The following is a 21881-nucleotide window of genomic DNA, read 5'->3' as shown; positions in this document are numbered from 1 at the left end:
AAATTAGGCCATAAGTGTTTAAAAAGGCACAGTCAATACATTTATGATAGAAAAGCAGGCTAATAATCTCTGTGTACGTACCCTGCAATGTTTGCCATGGAGCTGAGTGCATCATAGCCCTGGGCAATGGTGACTCGGGGAACCTGGTCCATGGCCAGGACGGTGGCTTTCTTCTGGGACAGTAAATCCATCAGCTCAGGGTTCTGAGCTGGGTAGATGAAACTGACTAATGTAGCTGCGTCCTTCATCATGTCCACCTCGTGAACACCCAGAGCTGGGTTAAAAATGGGAGCGCGAACCTGAAAGCAGACACATTTAGTTCACTTCTCAATTCACCAAGCAATTCTACAGAAATAGATTTTTTTTAAATCTTTTTATTTGGTCTTTAAGCAGGTTAACTTTAAAAAAATAATTATTTTTTTTTCTATTGTTTGTTGTTTTTTTTTTTTTTTATGGCTAAGCTTTCGTATGGTTAGTTTTGGAATCAAAACGTCTGTCCAACATTTAATGAAATTTCAAAATACATCTTTACTTTCCCTTGTTGCCGCCATCTTACACCCAGAACTCTCAAAACCAAAGACCACCAACATTTCATTTTTTTTAATATTGCAAAGCAAGGTTGGGGCCAAATAAAACTGTAATCGCGTAATTAATAATCAATTACAATTATGGCATAAATATGATTGTAATTGAAATAATCTGTTGTTGTAATCGTAACTGAATTGAAATTCAGTTGCAGTTTTATGGCTTACACATACGTAGTTAAATATTAAAATATGCTTCATATCAAGTTTTACCACCATCAAAAAATTTAAATCGAGGGTTATACTGACAGAAAAAAAGCCTCAGACGCCCACGCCAAAAATATTAAAACCAATATTTTCATTGATTAGGAATCCAAACAAAGTAACGAAGAGATAAAAACATGTATTTTACAGCTGATTTAAGACATATTGTAAGAGATGCTAACAGGAAGCTAACACAAGAGGAGGGTTACGTATTATTAAAAGCAGGAAAGCTAAAGTTATTGCTGAAATGCTGATTAGACAACACACAGTAACCACACACCGCTTAATTATATAGTTTTCTGTAGTGTTATCTATGTCAATATCTATTTTTTTCCCCTTAATTTTCCTTTCTGTATTTGCATTTAGTTTTCTTTCATGCTCTTTGTGTCTCTGACTTAAACCAGAATATATTCAAAGACTAAAATAAGACTAAATTGAATTTAACTTCAAAAATTCACAACGATTATTACTACAACACAGGCTGCAGTGATTAAAATACTGACTGCATCATCTTCCCCATTCATGCCTCATTCGGACCAGTCCTTCCTTCCTCATCCCCCATTTTCCACTTCCTTAGCACATTTAACTCTAACTACTTTGAACTCACCTTCACGACCACATCAGAAGCCAAGACATCTTTATGTTCTTTAATAGCAGCTCCAGCCTGAGTGTACTGCTCATCGTGGAACTTGGACGGCTCTCCGGCTCCGGACTCCACCACGACGTTGAAGCCTTGCTTGATGAGGGCCTGCACACCAGCGGGAGAAAGGGCGACACGGCGTTCATTCTGAAAGATTTCTTTGGGAACGCCGACTGTGAGTTGCTTGTAGGGAATGCCTGTGGAGACAAAAAAATGTGGGTGGCAGATATACAGTAGATAGATACATTAATAATATGCCAACCACAAATATTTAAGCACTAGTTACTAAATAGGATTTTTTCTTATGAGGCCTACAATCAGTAAAGCAAAAAGCAATCACTCATAGTATTAGGGGTGTGAAAAAAAATCGATTTCCCGATATATCGCAATTTTAAATTGATTTTTTTTATTTAAAAAAAAAAAAAAAAAATCACTTTTTTTTTTAAATCAATATTTTTGTGTATTTATGCTTTATTTCAGTGGTTACAATGCTTTCAATGTGTTGCAATGGTTACTTGATGCACTTGATTTTATGATGCAGTGTGTAACACTGCATTTTCTTTTTTTCAGCGAAAATGTGCAATAGGATGTTTTGAAGCAAATAGTTTGTACTTAATTTGTCCTCTGAATGATCAATATATTCTGATGAACACATACAGTAATTTGATTTTTATCTCTGAGTTTAATTTTGATATTAACTGGGTAGAATATCATGATATATCGTGATAATATCGTATGGCGACCCAAGTATCGTGATACGCATCATATTGCAACATCCTTGCCAATACTCACCCCTACATAGTATAACAGCAATTAATTAACAGCACCAACATGAAACTAACTACCGTACTGTCACATTGCTCCTCAAACTGACGGTAGGTCACAAACACATGGAAAGTTCCACTGCTGCTCTTTCCCACTACTTCTTCATCCATACATAAACACCAGACCAGGGCCTGTCGTCCTTCCTCTGTCCTGTTTGTCCTGCTGTGCTAACCCTTCCTCTCAAATCCTTTGATAAAAAACCAAATCAAAGAAAAACAAAAGTTAAAAGCAAATCTAGGCACCAACACTTTTATTTCAGAATCTTATTGTAAAACAACACAAAAACAAGCTAAGTCAAACAATGGAATTCACTTTTTTAAGAACACTGAAAACAAAACTATCGCTCTATCGTTTGTTCTTTGGTTCGATGTGGTTATTTTGTTTTACTGACTTAAAACAAACACAGAAATACAAACATCAAAAACCAGATAAGCAGCGTTTTTCTGTAAAAAAAAATAAATAAATCTTGTTCTGTCTGTGTGATATTTGGATATTTATGGGGAAATCAGAGCGAGAACTTAAGTACACTGTTTTCTGGTCCTCCTATTGTTTTCATGAAGTCTGTGGATGTTTTAGCTTGTAAAAAGCTGCTCACGTTTATGTTTTGTTTTATTACGGTCCAAATAAACAGGGGCCTGACAATCGAAGATGAGTGTGAGGAACAATAGATGTTAGAATTTGACACTTTTGCAAAAACAAAATATATTTTTTACACGTTATAATACCGCTAGCCACTAACGGCAGCTGTCAACACACACGGAAGCTGATCACAAGAAACGAGGAGCACCAGTAGATTCAGTACATCACTTCTGGTTTCTTTAATCACATAACATGTGCATGCTTTTTGAAAAAAAATTATTTTTTCTGTTGTTGATTTAGTTATATATTGCTCCTTTTTCTGTCAAGGAGAAAAAGTCAGCCCCCGTCTGTGGGTCCTCTTTGTGTGGTAAGCTGAAAACATGAAGCTCTCACCCTAGTTTCCCTTAAATATCCAAATATCACACAAACAGAACAAATTTTAATTTTAAAAACAGAAAAACGCTGCTTGTCTGGATTTTTATTTTTCTGTATTTCTGTTATGGTTTCAAGTCAGTAAAACAAAATAACCACACTGTTTATTTGCTATTTTGATTTGGTTTTAAAACGGAATAACCGAAGAACTAAGGGTACACGGATTCAAAACAAAAACGTGTCCAAGTTTTTAGTGCAACTATAAGAGGCAGATACCGTTGTCTTAAATGACAGCGCTCTTGCCACAGTTTGAGTGTCGATAACCAGCTTCATGCTCAGGCTATACTGTACATCTATAGGCTCCATAGAGGTCAAAGCATAAACCAGCACACGGTACATGTGACGTGTGCCCCCTGCTCCACGAGACTGTAAACTGATACTTGTGTGTCCAAAATAGACAGTGCCAGCTGTTAACAGAGATGCAGAAATACCAACCTCTGCAAACCTGGGAGAGAAGAAGAAGAGAGAAAGAGAGACAAGCTGGGACTGTTACAGTTTGCACATGCACGTCTATGAAAGCCTGAGGGAAACAGTGCCCTTACAATGACCTTGGAGGTAAAGCAGGCAGGTGGTAACACAAACCGTGAGCCGTGAACTTTGAAAACTAACATCATAACCTGTGCACACTTGCTTTGGGTGGCTTTATCTGTTTGTATACTCTATTATTGCCTTATATCATTAGGACACACTTTGTGACTTCATTGTAACACAGTGCTAGTGAAAGAAAAACAGTGAAGGACAAACTGCAGCAGTAAGATTAAAGGGGCCCTGTTAGGACTCTTTATCTTACTTTTGCCAAAACTGTGGATTTCCTTCTCATGATGTGATTACACCTACACTGAGACCATAAATGCTCATCTGAAGAATTAAATGAATGAATGAGCAACACAGTAATCAAAAGTTCTATTGTCAGAAAAAAGGGCAATGCTAACTTAAGAGTATGGACATGTTGCTGAGCAAAACTACGTCCTTACATTTTTATTCCATGGTTGACACTTGCTGTGAACCTTCATCCACAAATACATGGGAATGCAAACAGAGGCTACAGGTGGCATTGCTGTCACATGACCACTGGTGTGCAATGTCTATCTAAAACCGTTAGCTGATGCGTGTTTAATTCACCCGGCTTTCAAACAGACCTTTATCGTCTTATCTATTCATGTTAAGACAAACTTACAAACATTTTAGCATCAACTGCAGTTTGTTAGCTACCTTTGTTTGCAGCATAACTTTGCTATTTATTATATTAATGCATTATAAGTAAACAAATAAAATACACACCAACAGTCAAAGCTAAATTTCAGTCTTATTTTCTATTTAACAAAGCAAATCAAACAACATGGGATTATATGAATAAAGACTGAATGCTGGCAGACACAAAGTGACTTGCTAACATCTTACCATTTTTCCTTTAAAGTCTGAACATATTAATAGTACTGTGTAATGATAATGAATGATGCAAATGAAACAAGTAACGTAATTCTTTCTTGATGAAATGTAGAGTATGGAAACCAATTTTCTATTCAAACCAATTACAAAACATTTTGAAATAAAGAACAATCACTACAAAAATATATATATATGTATAAAACAGAATGAACTGATCTCATAGAGACAAGTCACCATCTGACCACTGATGACTTTATCAAGAACTCATCATTTGCAATTAACCTTTGTGTTAAAATGAGACCAGGATCTCAAAATGACAAGATGTCTAAACAACGTCAACAAAGAATAGTTGTGCTCATAAAATAAATACATGAAACATATAAAATAATACATGAAACATAAATATGAAAAACTGTGTCCCTGATCATGTGTGTTCTCCTTACCTGGACTAGCACACCGTCTGAGGGCTTGGTGGGTCCTAAAAAAGCGGACGTATGGTGACTTAATGGTGCCGCAGCTCTGAAGCTTCACACAGGAGACGCCGCTGAATACGGGGGCTGAGCAGCTGGTCACCACGACACGAAGGAGGCTCGCCATAGCGCACACACGCACGCACCTGACACTCACACTGCAGGAGGAGCTCAACAGGACAGACAGCAGCCCTCCTGGGGAAGAGAAGTGAAGGAGAGTTAACAGCAGACAGAGCTGGGGGGGAGGAGGGGAGGGGGACAGGGGTCAAGGAGAATTTAAAAAAAGTGAAATTAAAAACACAAATAGTTTTCCTAAAAAAAGGAATCCCACAAAAAGCATCCAACAGGGTTAGCATGCTCCACACACACATTCAATATGTATGACCTTTGTTTTATGCAACATGTCACTCACTTCCCCACATGCTATCAGGACCCAACACATGCCCTTCACATTAAAGGACAATCTTTCACATCTCGTGCTGTAGAATCACACACTTCCTGTTTTTCATGGAAAACATGACGCTTCATCTGCACGTGTTTAGATGATTGTCTCAGTAAAACCCTGGACATACTTCAAGATACTGCTGCCGCACTGTCACTGAGTTACACTGGGCCAGTTAAGAGCATGGGGGAGCATGTTTACTTTAAAAGGAGATACTGGAACTGGGATAAGCTGAGCCATGGGGCTGGCGTAGTATAGTTTAAACTGGAAATGGCTTGCAACAAACAAATATCACTATGTCCTCCAGTGTCCCATGAATACAAAGAGCAGAACAGATAAAAAACTGCACTTTGAAAGTCAAAAATCAAAGTAAAATTAATGTCAAAGAAGAAACGCTAATTGATAACTGTCCACAAAAGATTGCTGAAAAATTACTTAATTATAATTTTCAATTTTTAATTTGAAAATAACTATGTTTAATGTTAGTTTACAAGGAAAACATAAGAGCCACTTGAAAAAATCTAAACAATTTAAAGAAAAAAATATTCCCTGATTCATAATATAAGACATGTTAAACTAAAATATTTTGAGCTGAAACGTGTATCGACTTCAAAGTTGATTAAAAAATTACTTCCTCACACCAAAAAAAAAAAAATCATTCTTTTTTTTATTAATTACATTTTTCTTTTTGGTAAAAATAATGAATTAAGTATGCATGGGTTCTGTAATGCTAATCTGGTTTTGTAACAGCACAAAAGCATTACCTGTTAGATTATAGTGTTTAAATTGCAGCGGTATATTATCTACTTGATTGCATGTGATTTGTCTTTTTTGATGCCGTCTATTCAACCTCAATTTGTGCATTAGTTCTTCTCATACACACTCCCACCACAAGTTTGATGGCATGCTTTCATTCATGCATCTGAAAACAAGCAATTATTATTTCCAAATACAATACCATTAGTATGCTATGCGCTACACCATTTTTCAAATAATAGAATTAGCCAGTGGCTAATCAATAGAGGCAGGGTTTTCTTAAAACAAGTTTATCTGCACATTAAAGTAATGATATTACTTCACTTAGAGATGTTTTTTTTTTTTTTTTTTTTTTTTTTAAGTTCTTATGAAACACGAGCAGAACGTGGAAGTGGAAATCATTGATAAAATAATTAAAAGCTAGAAAAAGGCAGAGAAAGAAATACCTTATCCTTATTTATTCTGTTACTATAATGTCAAAATGTAACATATGTAGATCTGGGTTAAAAAAAATGGTTCAAATTACTCTATATTTATTTAATACGTCTTCTACTGTATGTAATGCAGAATTCTTAATGTAAATATGAAGATTTCTAATACTGCACAAAATGTGTTACTTTGTACTATTTACAACATTAGATCTCTGAGAATCTCTTACATAACGAATCATATGTAGGACTGTGATTAAAAAAATAGCCATATCAAAATCAAAAATCAAATTGAATACAATTTTATTAACTGTATTTATTTAAGTTCTGAGTGTCCCAAATAGTTATGTTGAGAGGCTTATTTTGTCTTTGAAATGCTTTATTAATACAAATAACGTAGTTATAACATATGGGTAAATAACACACTTATGACATTTTGTCCTTGAATTAAAAAAAAAAAAAAAATGGAATTCTGTGTAACTTACTTTTTTTAATAGAAAAAAATGGACTGACACAAGGTGAGAGCAGAAATAGAAAAAAGAAAGTCCCACGTCACCACAAAGTGCGGCAGTGCAGAAATGTGATGAATCAGCCAGTTTAAGTCAACACTTTGAGCATCGTCATGATATTCACTGTGGGTTTTTAAGCAGTATTTTAAACCCTAGCACAGCTCCCCAATAAGCTAACACCACAGTAGCCTTTATAACGCATTGGTCGCCTTTTAAACGCACGTCAAACCAAAACAAAGCCCTGTGTCATTCATTGAAGCTGCAGAGGACACGTGCGTGTATTTTACACACCCGACTCTCACTAATGTTTCCCTAAGTGTCTCACTGGCAGCATTTATCACATGTGCAGACAATACTTTATCTCTTATTGTCTCAGTCTGTAACATACATGGAGGCAGGGTGTGGGGGTGGTGGGGGGCTAAGCTAACGAGAGCTAGCCGGCGCGCTAGCGGTTCACGTTGAGTTCACATTCATTTTAATGGACGTTAGTGGAGTTTGTGTGAAAAGGAGGATTGGCTCACTCCAAAGAGTGCAAATCCAGAGAAAGTGCACGATGGAAAGTGAGAGCGGAGAGGTTACAGACAGATAACTGCACTGACCTTAGCAGAAAGTCCGGGCTCTGTGCGGCACAGACGAACTCTGCGTCGACCCGGAAGTTGTTGGACCTGCGAATATTACTGGATCAGAAGAGATGCGTCACAGCATAGATATATGTAGGATCACAGCTTAAGTCTATGATCACAGCTTAAGTCTATGATCACAGCACGTCCGTGCGTCTGCTGACTGTTGCTAATACGTGGCTTACTTATTAATCCCACCTAACACTTTATATAAGATGCACATTTTTCAAGTTCATCGTGATAGAAAAAAATGTGTCAAACTTTATTTATCTTTTATTCAAAACCATAGAACGACCTATCCTTATCGGATGTATTCCTAAAAAAAATAATTAAATAAAATTCCCTACATGCACATTAAAACAGATATCAAATTGCTATTAAGATCTCATCATCAACTGTATTGCTTTTTTATGGAGGTAGATTTAAAACAAAATAAATAAATAAAATAATAATAATAATAATAATAATAATAATAATAATAATAATAATAATAATAATAATAATAATAAACTTTTCAATCTAAAAATTCAAATATTTTCAATCAGTTAAAAAAAATCTTTGAAAATATTTATTCATGAGTGAAGTAACACATTTTTGATTGAAGTGATTTTAAATTTTTTTCAATTGAAAAGTTTTTTTTTTTTTTTTTTTTTTTATTGAATAATAAAGACACAAATCTAACTCCATACTTTTTAGGCTGGGCTAGCGAACTCAAAATGCCACTCCCTTTGTTCTTCTTCCTCTTGTTGTGTACACGAGTTAAAATAACTATTCCCCTGTTATTTGTGAATGGATTGGGCTGGATGTGTACCCATCCATAGATTATACCTACCATTTTTGATTTGGGGGCCCCCCAAAAAAACCAAAAACAAACGAAAGTTGATTTCTTATTTGTTTGCGAGACATATTGCGAAGGTTGGCGGTACCGAATCATTGGCACATACCAATATATAAATGGGGCCTATTTTTCAAATGACTACTCCTCCGTTAATGTTCATTGAATCGGGCTGTAATTTGACATGGATATTCTATGAGCAGATGTCAAGAGCCTCTCAGGGACCTTTTTGAAATTTATCGGAACATAGTCATGTGATATATCGTTTCAAAGGCAATTAAACGTAGATTGCGATTTCACGTCGGACAATTTGATTTGTTTTACTCGGTGGAATCGAGTCTTTTGATTGAATTCTCGGAAACGTGTTACGTCCTATTCGGCGCGGAGACATTTCGGGGGCCCAGCCGTAGTTCATCAGAACTTGTTTAGCAAGATAGAGTTAGCAAACTGGGTCATAATAATGGTGTAATAATAATTATAACCTCTAACTGACGCAGTATTGCACCTATTCATGCACAGATACAGTATTAGATAAAGATGACCTTTATTAGTCCCACAAAAGGGACATTTTAAGAGTTTCAGCAGCAGATAAATAAAACAGCATGATAAAAAATGGAAAAAGGAAGATATTTAAACAGGTATACAAAAATAAAACTCAATACATTTAAGCTATATGAATGTTCACCAACCATTGATTTCAGATCTGCAGTGGGTCCGATTTAATTTTTGCATGTATATTTTATCGGATCGTGCTTTCCGAAAATCAAGAATAAAGAAGTGCATTCGCCATTTGTGCTGCATACGCTAATAGTCCACACGCATAGGAACTCTTAAACATTTTAAAGGACACAATTGGAAGAAAAAAAATGACACATGAATATATAAATATACACCATATACAATTGTACAAGAATAGCACATTAATAGAGAGCATGGACTATTGCACAGCCCCGAGTCAATGTGTAACAGTACAGTGTTTAAGTGTGAATGTCATGTTATATTGCATTTTATCTCTTGTTTTGAAAAGAAACTGCCATTTATGAGGAATTTGACCTCATTGCTAAAGTGTCTGGTTTAAAATGTATTGTAACATCCCTGAGCAAGAAGGTTGTCGTCCTTTCCAGCGTTCTGTGGGACGCTACAGTATAGTATAATATGTACAATATGTGTGTTAACCCTTTGACAGACAGTTGTTTTCAGTGTGTACCCTGCTATGTGTCAGCTGGGATGAATTCAACTCAATTCAAACCATGTTATTTGTCCCCTCAGGGGCAATTTAAATACATATCAGCATCTTCAAGACAGACATAAAAACCATCCAGTACATTGAGATTAAACAGGGATACACATAACATTCATTTAAAAACACATACCAGTAATTGAAACGCTGACACCTTTGCACAAAACAACACTTTTTTTTAACCAAAACTACAGTTTATCTGTGCAACTGCAAACCCACAGAAAAAAATCCAGGTTTTCATGTCTGCACAACTTATTTTCTAATTCATTACTAGTTTAATGTCCCACATACAGATTTAGTGATACATCACACACACAATATGATCATCTGGTTCTCTTTATTGGGATCTGGCAGTGGAATGCATATTTGCTTTGCCTGGTTTTCATTGCACCCTTTCACACAGCTCAGCTTGCATTCTTTAATTGTATTGGTCTATTTTGTGTCTTTGCATGAATCAGTTATTCTAAGATGTTCACAGCTTTTAGATTGAATAAAACGTATAGGAATAATTGTGGCTGTAACTCATTTTGTACATTACTTCCAGACCATTGTCTATTCTTTTTATCTATTTTTTTTTTGTCTGTTTGCTAGGTCTGTGGCTGCAGGAAAAATATATTATTACAATCCTGCAAAGCTGCAAACCTAGTAAACTCTGACATTTCATTGTTAAATCACAGTATTAAATCAATACCAGTATCCTGTAATAGTCACAAAATAATGATTTTATGTCATCTTATTAAAAGCTGTTGACATTGATCTACTGTAGACAACAGTGTATTTGTTAAGATAGTTATTCATGGTGGAAAGATGAAACTTCTGAGTTATATTTGCAGTTTAGGGCTTAGAAACATTTTGTTGACTTCATTTAGAGTAGATATTTTTGAGGGTTTTTCTTTTTGTTGTTTTTTGCAATGCTAGAACTTTGTTGTTAACTTTAATTTGAAACTTTGACCTTGAAAGAACTTTTCTTCAAATGTCTGTAGTCTGGGATATTTATGGTTCGTGCTCTTGTCTTGAAGTTTTAAAAGTGTCAAAACCAACTGGAAAAAAAAAAAAAAAAATTGCTTCAAGTTGACTTGCTTTAACATCCTTCCAGCTCAAATCGTCATATTACAATTTCGCACTCACTCACTTGTCTTTGTTACTTCTTTCCATCTGTGTGTGGCGAAACGGGTTCCATAAAGTGTTGTAGCTGCATGGGCCTATATCAAATAAATCCATACATCATCACTCTCCTCCTGGTGTTATGTTTTGTTAAGAACGCATTGCCTGAAGGGATCGTTTTTTTTTGTTTGTTTTCACTGCAGTGAGGTCAGAGGTCAGGATCAGCCTCTCAATAATGCCCCTGAAGCAGAAGAAAAGTTCATCTTGCGTTCTGCAACACTCACAAAACAATGTGTTTTAAAACACGTGGATAGATCCAGGCCACGGTAATGATCGGAGTTCCCACATATTGAATATTGCACATTTTATTTTTCTTTCTGCATGAATATTCTAATGTAATGAATGAGTTATTTGTTTTCTATGTGTTTGGCAGTTCATGCGAAACACAGTTTAATTGTTAGGAGACCACTGAGTGTGAAAGACAGAGGGTGTCAGAGAGCATGAGGATTTTTTTCAGCTGGAAACCTTTTGAAGTTGCAGAAAATTCCAGGAGTTTCCTGGTAACAAGCCTGGGGTGTAATGTGAACCAGGATCGTGTGCAGGCAGAAGGACGTCCCACAAGATCTGCAGACTTTTCATTTTTTACTCAGACTCCTGATCTGACCCACCTGCATTCATCCAGGACAAACAATCATGTATTTTGAGAGTTTTTGAACTTGGAATGGAACTATGGAAACTTTTTTTTTAGCTGGAATTTTGTGAGCGTTTTAATATTGTGGAGGAATTCTCTTTGTTTACCAGGATTGGAGACGACACGACTCATTCATTTTTGTTCCAGATGAGGTTTTATGAGCTGCCGAGCAGTTCTAGCTGATTTCTGAATCTGTTTTTTTTTTTTTCCTACAGCTTGTGTGTAAGAATGCAACCTTTTCAGTCTGCATACTGTTTGTTGTTTGTGGCTTTGTGGAGTCTCAGCTTCCTGAGTTTGGTTAACGCCTGGTCAGGGATTCATGGAGGCAAACCCAAGGAGCACCTGGATCCTAATGTAAGGGACTGGGGGGACTATTCCGATCTGCCTCCAGGTGTGGAGCATGAACTGGGGCTGGAGGAAGATGGCAATCATGGAAACAACAGGGGAGTTGGTGAACCTTATAGTGTGGTGACAGAGCTGGACCTCATGGCTGAATTTGAAGGCAAGGATCATTTAATACACACATTTCATACTTTTTTTTTAAAAAAGATTTTTAAAATGTACTTCGGCCTTCTCTAGGAAAAAAGCGATTGTGGGTGATTACTGCCCCGTCACATAATGATCACTACCTTCTGATGATGGAGAGGCAGTTAGAGGAGACAGAACAGGTAACGAACAGCAACATTCATTCTTTACAATAGGTTTGTTACACTGGGCTATAGTTTAAACACCCACACATGCATGGATTAAATCCTGGTTTACTTATCCTGTAAACCCAGATTAATTCAGAATACTCGAAACTTTTGTGAAAACATGTTTCCTCAAAGTTATTGAGTTGGTAATTTAATAATTTTGAGTTTTCATCAACTTAAAATCTCAAAAATATTAACACTTACCTGACTAGGTTACCCTAGTAACCTTTAATAAATGGCTAAAAACTCTGTGTTTAACCAAACAGCCTTTTTTTATTTATATTATATCATTTAATTCATCAGGAAATTGCATCAGAATCTTAAAATTATTAACATTCAACATTTTAGGCGTTTGTTTTGTAAATTTCATGTGACTTTAATTTAAAAAAAAAAAAGAAAAAATGTATACATACAAATATATGCAAAACTATGCTTGGATTACAAGTGTATGGGCGATTTCCATGACTCTTGTTGTGAAAGGTCATAAGAGGAAGTTGGTGTTACCCTAGTAAACTTTAATAAATGGCTAAAAGCTCTGTGTTTAACCAAACCAAAGTCTTTTTTTTTTTTTTACTTATGTCATTTAATTTGTCAGGATATTGCACCAGAATCTTAAAATGATTAACACTGAAAATTTTAGGCGTCTGTTTAGTAAATTTTAAGTGACTTTAATTTTAAAACCTTGTTTAATTCAATTCAATTCAGTTCAATTCACCTTTATTTATATAGCGCAAAATACAACCAAGTCATCCCAAAGCGCTGAACAAAATATAAAGTCCATAGTAAAAAAGAAAGAACCCAACAAGATCGACATGAACAAGCATTTAGCGACAGTGGGAAGAAAAAACTCCCACTTTTTATGGAAAGAAATCTCCAGCGGAACCAAATTAATTTCTTCATTTCTCAGAACTTACAAATTTTAATGTTATGGTACTTAGTTTATTAAAATATATAGAGTAAAAACATATATATTCAATTATGAACAAAAAAAATACATTTTTAAGTTACTCATAAGCCACTATTTTATTAGGTTTAGAATACTCAAAAACACTTCTACACAATATAGAAAATGTCAGTATTTTTCATTACATTTTTTTTTCTTTAAACCACTGCATATAAACTGTAAACATAGACAGATTTTCCAAGCTCTTCTCTGTTCTTCCTTCTTTTTCTGTTTATACCATATCGTGCCTTGTTCTTTTACACACATGGACCCCAGAAAGGGCTGAATTGTCGCCTTGCAGAAAGAGACACGTTCATCATAATCATCATTCAGAATGCCATAGTGGAAGGCCGAATCCAGAAGACCACAATTGAAGGGGAAGCCATAGTAGAAAGTCTGGACCCTGAAACAGTGACGAGGCTCCTACATCAACTGGATCTAACCAGCCATGTAATCAGAGACACTTGAATTCATTTCAGATTAATGGCTATTTTCTAGGCTTTAACTCTGATTTTTCCAAGTTAGCGCTGAGGTTTGACCGTCGTTTGACTTCTGCTCAGGAATTCAACATGTTGCTGATTAAGAAAAGCATGCGGGTCAGCGAGCGATTTCCTTATCCAGTCCGCGTTGAGGCAATTTTGGAGCTAATTGATCAATTTCCTGTGAGGAAACTGGAGAAGATGACAAGAAAAGGATCGAACTCGAGGTTAAGTTTGACAAGCGTAGTTTCTAGTTTATTTGAAACATACACCAAAGATTAAATGAATGATTGGACAGCCTTTTCTTAACTGGTTGGCAGTGGCCAATATAATTCTATCCACCTTATTCCTTTGGGTGCAACTGTACTTATTATGGGTGATTGTGGGTAACTTCCTGTGTGATAGAAGAGGTTGGAGAGGTCGTAATTAGCAAGTGTTGAATGAATAATAAAAGTTCCCGATTTTTTACCCCATATAATAATAATAATAATAATAATAATAATAATAATAATAATAATAATAATAATAATAATAATAATAATAATAATAATAATACATTTGATTTAGAAGCACTTTTCAAGACACTCAAAGACACTTTACAGCATAAAAACAACAGCAAGGACATTGATTGAAGAAAATATGACTCAATATGAAAATATGATTTAAAAATAACCTAAAACTATGCTTGGATGACAAGTGTATTGGCTGTGTCCATGACTCTTGTTGTGAAAGGTTACAATGGGAAGTTGGCGTTACACTTGTACCCTTTAAAAATGACTAAAAGCTGTGTTTAACCAACCAAACAAAGTCTTTACTGTATATACTTATAATTTATCATTTGTTTTGTCAGGAGATTTCACCAAAAAGCAACGGCCCATAGAATAAAGTAGATGGGATGACCTATAATCAGCTTATAACATCATTTAGCAAATTAACTCTCGTGATAACATTCAATTAGAACACAATGTCTTGTACAGCCATTGCTTGTTGAGTTATTCCAAAGGTTTAGGTGTTTTTTAAATTTCCATTAAAAGTTTATTGTGTGTTTCTTTTCTAGATCCTTTCCGTCCAGTCTTGGTCATAACATTAAACTTTAAAATCACTTTTCTTAGGTGTAAAACAACAAAAAAGAAGCTTGTGGTCAAAAGGAAGAAGAAAACGATGCCGAGCCCACACAGGCGTGGAAATACGACCTCTGTCGTACCTTCACAAAGAAATCCTGCTCTGTACAAAAAAGCAGCGCTGAAGAATAGAATCCAGGATATCCTGAATGGCAAAGCAAGATTTGTCATTCGTAAAGTTGCGCCTAAGGGGCCTGAGAGGGGAAAGGACTCGAGCACCAGTGATGGGAGCGTTGGAAAAGAAACTGTGTCTAATCCATCGACGGTTTCTAAGAGCGACAAGGATGGGAGGCATGAAAGGTGCTCTTCTTTTGTAACTGTCATATTTCCAAAGGTCATGTTACTATTTGTTCACGTGCATGCCGTATCTTTACACATTTATTAAGATAGACTGATAAATGAAATAAAATAAAAAATCAAAGCCTTTTTTGTGTGTTTTAAATAGGCCTGGCTCGACTGTGGAAGAAGAAAAGAAAAACCATGAAGTGCAAAACAAAGAAGATAAAACACAGTCAAAAAAAGAAGAAAATACACAAGAAAAAGAAAGTTCAAAGAAAAAAGGCAAAGGAAAGAAAGGGAAGAAAGGAAAGGGAAGAGGGAAAAAGTCCAACAGAGAACCAAGTGAAAAGGACATAACTGCCCTGAAGGAGCTTTTGGACAGTTTACGTGGGACAAGAAGGTTAATGGTGAGACAAAACTTCACATTCAGAAAGCAAACTCAGGACTAATAAATACACTTAGGTAACAGATACATATCTTTAGATTAATGAACATTTTACAACTTTGCCCTGCTCTTCTAACAGGTCATTTCCACACCCAGCAAAGATGCAACACTGTACGTTCAGCAGAACGAGGAGAACAAGAAGCAACAGTGTCATCTTGCCATCAGAAAGGTCACTGTGGCAACCATTGTGGGTGAAAGAAGCGATGCAACGCTCACACTACAAAACCACCAGCTTGGTATGAAGGCTTTTTCATGTGTGTGTGTGGCATTTTGCTACGGTGCGTTTGTGTGTGTTGCGAGGCCTTTGCAAAGGTTTGCTGCAATTGAAATGGAATAAATTCAACCAATTCCATTCAATTGCCTTCAATTCAGGTCTCAGATTTTGCACACACCATAATTCAAGCTTCAAATTGTGGAAATGAATGCAAGCATGAAAGTTTTCGTGAATTTAAGTAAATCTTATTTTTTAATGTCTGTATAGATTATGCCTTCCAGGAGGGAACAGCCATAGAAAATTGATGCGTGTTCTTTTCTCAGAAAGTGTGTAAGACAAAGAAAACGAGAGCACTCAGAGAGCGCAACATCCACATCAAAGATTCAAATTTGAAGAGGAAATATTTTTTAATAAGAAGGAAAGGTACAACAACCACATGGAAAGATTGTAACATTCACACTAAAGCCCAATTCGCACAGGATTAGTTTTACCTATAGGACCACATGTAATAAATAAATGACCACCCCAACGACTGCTTTTTATGTGGCGCATTCGCACGGGATCACCGAAGCCTGAGATTTTGCTGAAATTATGGACATCTGAAAACGTGTGAGTTGATGTTAAAACAACTTTAGGCTTTTGACCACAGCTCGGTGCTGCGCTACTGCTAGCGCTAACCAGCTGTATTAAAGAAAAGGCTACAAACAGAAAAAAAAAAAAAAAAAAAAGATTCTTACCGCACGGTGCAAAGCAGGACGTGATCTACCATTTGCTTCTGACATTGCTCCTTCTCTTCAGCCTTCTCTTGTTGTTGCCGTACGTTACGGGCCGATAAGGTTTTGCTGACCCAGGACCCAAAAGTTTTTATAAACACTTCAATGCAGCCTCCATTCTTCGCCAAAAGTAAATAAACATGCGTCTCGGTGTCACGGTCTGTGTTTAGCTTGTACTGAGATTGATTACGAGCATATATGCGCACTATCGAAAAAAAAATTTCTGCTAAAAAAAAAAATTCAGTTTTGTTTATTTTTGTTTTCAAAGCAAACGGACACATGCTTAATTAGTTGATTGGATTAGCTTAGGGTTAAGGTTACATGCACGCATATATGCTCAGAATCGGTTTTAATACAAAGTAAACTCAAACACCGGAAACAAAAAAAAAAGCGCAATCACGCATCGGATCCCGCCAATTTCTGTCCAAATCACATAGAGGCATATTCGCATTGGATTAGTATTATCACAGGACCTCGGAGTTCAGCAACATATAGTAGGTAATTTGTGGGGGAATTTTTACTTTACAAATTACTGACATGGCCGATTCGCACGGGATTAACATCACAGACATTCTCCGCAATTATTACAAATCACATGTGGCCCCTAGGTGAAACTAATCCTGTGTGAATAGGGATAAAGTTTTCATTTATTCTATTCGTTTGTAGAATTTGTTTAACCAGATGTTATCTTGCACTTTACTTTTGTTAGATTTAATTAGGTTATTTTTCAGGGTCTTTATTCCATTGTAGAATATTTTAACGTTTAAGGTTAAAATCTATGTAAACCATTGGTAAATAATAAATGGGTCAGTTTTTCTTTTTTTATACCTGCTGTTGCTGATCATTGTTCTCTGTTGTCTGAGAAAATATCACTTGATAAAGCCTTTTCTAACACTACAAAATACAGCAAGTAAGAAAAACATGCATGATTCATGGCATGCCGATATCGTGTTGTATTGATATCAGCCAATGTGCAAGGCTGCAATTTTGGTATCGTATAAGAAGTGAAAAAGTTATCCCGTAATTCACACATAAAAATGCATAGGCCTACCAGTAGTTGGGTGAATTGTAAGATAATTGCAAGATGTAAACTTTGAACTAAAATTTTGGTATTGTGTGTGTTACAGAGTCGGAGCCTCTCCTCAGTGTCCAATCAGATCAGTTTTCAGATCCTGGCCTCATCTCTCTGCTGAGAGCTGAACTCGGCCTGTCGTCCTCTGACCTCTTTTCAATGACTGTCACAGATTACGACATCAAGCCAAATGTAAGAAAGTGTCGAGGGGTTTATTTGTTTATTTTTTCTAATGAAAACAGATTAAACTGCTGTTTGTTTGTTTTGGGTTTTTTTTTTTTTGCCTAATCAGCACTAATACTTCCAAACAGAGAGTGTTTGAGGCTCCTCCATCAACGACAGCTTTGTTCGAGTACATTGACAAGTTTCCCTCGAGGCAGCGTGAGAAAGAAAAAGAAAGGATGAATCCCTCGCTGTGTTCTGAGCACACACACCAGCCTGCTGTTCAAAGTCTACTGCTGAGGTCAGATTTATTATATATATATGTATTTTAATTTTTGTTTTGCACTGAAAGTAACATAGTACAGCAAAACTAAACTGTGTCTCATTAAACTTTAATACAGATTTTATTTTATTTTACAAGCAAATGTAGCAAAATACAGCAAATTTATGGTTTGATTTTCCAGGGGGACATTTTATTCAGTTTTACTCTTCTGTATTTTTTTTAATATTAGTCAAGATTCGTTCCACAACATTTAAAATGATTGGTAGCCTTCATAAAAGCCTTTTTGTCTGTTTTTTCCTGATAAAATGTCTTCATTTCGTCAAAGTTTTCATCATCCTCCTTTGTTTGTATTCATCATTGTCCAGTAATCAGCTGAATAACTGTAGTCAACAAAAATGTATTTAATTAAATTAACACCAAAATCTAAGCATAGCGGAAAATACCTAATTCCAACATCCTGTACAGATTTCCTCTGATGACCTTATTTAAGATCACATACAGCGATGTCACTCATTAATTTAGCCCTAAAAAATTGTCCATTGATTGAAGTTAGTTCATAATAACTTCAGACTTCTAAGAGCCATTGTGTCTAGTTTGTATCTTTTTGATGAAAATGTCAGCAATTGTCCGTTACGTAGGTCAAAAAATATAGTTCACAAAAACTATGATGAAATGAACACTGCAGGAAATAAAACGTATTATGTAAATATACATATAATCTAAATCTACACCCAGGTTCATGTCCAAGAGGAGACTTCTGCTTATCTCTGCTCCCACTGAGGAGGATTACTCTCTACAACAGCAGCTCTCGGCTCTCAGGGGACACGAGTGCCAACTGGGTGAGTAACACAAACACAAACAGTCTCTGGGATGCTGATGATGGAATATATGGGTCACAGTAAACTTCACCAGTTAATGTTCAGCCTTTGGTTTGGACAATAACTGAAAAATGAGCCAAATTGTGCACAGAATAAAAATGAAAGCGGTGTTAAGATGTGAAATATTTACCGCAAATACAACATGTCTGATATTGTCTATAATGTGATTGTCTTCAGACATAAATAAATACATGAATAGATAAATGTTTATTAATTGTACATTATGAATTTGAATTTAAAGCATCAAATGCATATTCAAATTAAATTGACAAATAAAATTTATTGTATCCCAGAACTATTTAAAAATGTGTTGATGAGAGGTTGAAAAATATTTTTAATCAGAGGTACATCAGAAAAAGGTGGCTGAGGCCTTGTTTCTGGCTAGATTATGCATTTACCAAGAGATCCATAAGCCCCTAGGGGCCCCAAAACTGAGTTTTTGGCCATATTTTAGGAAAATCACTCAACAGTTTGTGGAGCATTTAATGGATAAGGAATATATCCCTGTAATTAACAGCATTTCAACAGAACTCCCACAAAGCTAGAAACAAAGCACGTTAACTTGGCATCAATTCAGATATGGAATGCAATGCAGACTATATCCTTGTTTATAGTGAAAACAATACCTACATACGGTTTCACTGATAAAGAAGAGTTTTATGGGTTTCTCTTCAGGTATTCGCCACTTTGCTATGTTGAAGCTAACTGGAACAGGACAAAAGGCATCTGGAACTGTTGAACTATTTCCCTTAAATGGTAAGTTACAGTCTTGAAGGAGGTTAAAATATGATTTATTATAGAAGTAGTACGAAACTGTACAATACTACTGTAACAAAAACAACAATTTTCAGGATTAAATAAAGTTTCCCAGATGAAATTTGTGGAATTCAACATTTTGTTGTGGTTCTTCAGGTCGTAGTCAGAGTGAGGTTGAGCTACTGTCCACTGATGTGGTTAACAGTGTGAGAGAAGAGCTCAAGATCACGAAGGACTACTTCAGTATGCTGATAGTGGGGAAGGATGGAGATGTCAAAGCCTGGTTCCCGTCTCCCATGTGGTCGCTGGATAGCATCTACGACCTGGTGGACTCGATGGAGCTTCGCCTCGAGGAGGAGAAGATGCAAAAGAGGATGGGCATCCATTGCCCCGAGGAAAGAGAGGGAGGAGTCAGTGAGGAAGGACACTAATGTGGATAAGATGAAGACAAGGAGGACAATACGTTTATGTATCACCAATCAAAGAAGAAACAAAAAAAAAACAAAAAAAATAAAACAATCATATGCTTCGACATCTTCGCTTGCAATCGAATCCCATGAACTATCTTTCTGAAACTACTGTATGTCTGCTGAAGACCCATACAAAGATTGATACTTTAATAATAAACTAAATGCTTGTGAAGAATTAAATAGACAGTTTCAGAAGGTTTTCATTCCCCTTTTATCAGAAACATGTGCGAAAACTGATGCTTACCTCTCGACAGAGTGCATTTTGTATACAACGGTTCAAAACATCTGATTTTAAATCATTTCAGTCTGCTGACACTTCCAACTCATGAAAACAAAGACATGTTAAACTGGGTCTCTTGGACATTTGTATAGAAGATGACCTTAATTCCATTCATCAAAGAGAACATTCTTCAAATTCATAAAAAACAGCTCATGAACTTTTCTACGTAGATCTGAAAGGAATACTTTAATGTGAAACTCAGAGACATTTCTTGCAGAGGAACCCAGCACGTTTTAAAGCTTTTTTTTTCTATTTCGAGCTTGATTAAGTGTCATGAGGGCGTGTCATAACAAAATCTAGCAACACCAAAGGGAATGTTATGATTAGTAAGTGTAGCAGTATGTGATTACAGGGAAATGGCAAGAAAGGGAGGTTTTTCTGAGAGGTTTTTCTGAATTACACAAAGGACAGGTTTGTTGAAAGTATTGGAGAATGTGTCTTATGTTAGCAAGGGTAGACGTACACTTTATAAGAAATAGATTTGGGATAAAGGGGCCATAGAGATGATCAGACACCAAAGAGAACAAATACACGAGCGTTGTAAAGCAGCGTTGTAAAGCAGTTATGCCTCATGACACAGTTAAGACCAAAATAAGTCATTAGCTCTGACAACGGTAGACTATCGTTGCACAAAGGCTGCTAATTGGACATCTCAATGAAGAACTGACCAACAACTGGGCAGCTAAGGATAATACAATCATTGCAATTCCGGGTCAGGGGAGCATCAATTGGTGCCATTGAAACTCCATTGACACCAGAAGGTGCTGTAACCATTACACCACCAAGTCTTGAGCCTAATGCGGCGTTCAAACCGGATGCTTCAGGAAATGTTCGTGCGTTCAGATTACATACAAAGTCAATAGATAGACGCGGCCCAGAGGCCAAATATTTCCTGTGCGGCGGTGCTGTCCGATCCGCACGTCAAGAGCGTTGGCCGTGCAAGCGGAACCGATTTTTTGTCATATTTGCAGGAGTTGAAAATATTGAACTCCTGCGACTGTTTCGCATGACAAAAGCCAATCAGTGTCTTTGTTGACGATGACGTCAGGCCGTCAACACGGACACCGGTCACTGGTCTGTTCACCCAGTCAACCATGGAGTAGAAGCTGTGTGTGACCACCTGGAGCTGTATGACATGGCCTTTATAACTGGGACTGGACTAGGAAGGATTTGGCGTGGAGGACAATAGGCGAGGAGGTGGTAGTAGCAGGTGAAAGTTCTCTCTGTAGTTTTCATCTTTGAACGTCGAAACGCACACGTGTTTTCAAGTCTCTAATATTCAATAG

The 21881-nt window shown here is 36.4% G+C and overlaps 2 protein-coding genes across 2 annotated transcripts in view; one reads left to right on the top strand and one right to left on the bottom strand.

The window, feature by feature from the left end:
- Nucleotides 1-7936, bottom strand: part of nnt (nicotinamide nucleotide transhydrogenase) — a 34846-nt gene extending 26910 nt beyond the window's left edge. Inside the window, exons 1-4 of the mRNA XM_028463019.1 lie at nucleotides 7858-7936; nucleotides 5097-5318; nucleotides 1396-1625; nucleotides 82-299 (exon numbers count right to left, since the gene is read on the bottom strand). Of these exons, the coding sequence (XP_028318820.1) occupies nucleotides 82-299; nucleotides 1396-1625; nucleotides 5097-5250 (602 nt within the window). The 5' untranslated portion in view covers nucleotides 5251-5318; nucleotides 7858-7936. The remainder of the gene's footprint in view (nucleotides 1-81; nucleotides 300-1395; nucleotides 1626-5096; nucleotides 5319-7857) is intronic.
- Nucleotides 7937-11578: 3642 nt separating this feature from the next.
- Nucleotides 11579-20395, top strand: ccdc80l2 (coiled-coil domain containing 80 like 2). The gene is made up of 12 exons (XM_028462857.1): nucleotides 11579-12250; nucleotides 12328-12416; nucleotides 13660-13833; nucleotides 13944-14089; nucleotides 14975-15283; nucleotides 15429-15669; nucleotides 15787-15943; nucleotides 17822-17958; nucleotides 18078-18229; nucleotides 18947-19050; nucleotides 19765-19845; nucleotides 20002-20395. The coding sequence occupies exons 1-12, from the start codon at nucleotides 11977-11979 to the stop codon at nucleotides 20274-20276; spliced, it is 2139 nt and encodes a 712-aa protein (XP_028318658.1). The 5' UTR covers nucleotides 11579-11976; the 3' UTR covers nucleotides 20277-20395.
- Nucleotides 20396-21881: the final 1486 nt, after the last annotated feature.

Source organism: Gouania willdenowi, chromosome 12 (genome assembly GCF_900634775.1).
Source record: "Gouania willdenowi chromosome 12, fGouWil2.1, whole genome shotgun sequence".
Classification (NCBI taxonomy): Eukaryota; Metazoa; Chordata; class Actinopteri; order Blenniiformes; family Gobiesocidae; genus Gouania; species Gouania willdenowi.
The sequence above is the reverse complement of the archived record's forward strand: the minus strand, read 5'-3'. Positions and strand labels throughout refer to the sequence as shown.

Excerpts from the sequence above, each read along its gene's own strand:
- ccdc80l2 (XM_028462857.1), top strand. The coding sequence starts at position 11,977 with ATGCAACCTTTTCAGTCTGCATACTGTTTGTTGTTTGTGGCTTTGTGG. Across the intron at positions 13,834-13,943 it reads AACTGGATCTAACCAGCCAT|GAATTCAACATGTTGCTGAT; the intron begins GTAATCAGAGAC and ends ACTTCTGCTCAG. Across the intron at positions 19,051-19,764 it reads GGGACACGAGTGCCAACTGG|GTATTCGCCACTTTGCTATG; the intron begins GTGAGTAACACA and ends GTTTCTCTTCAG.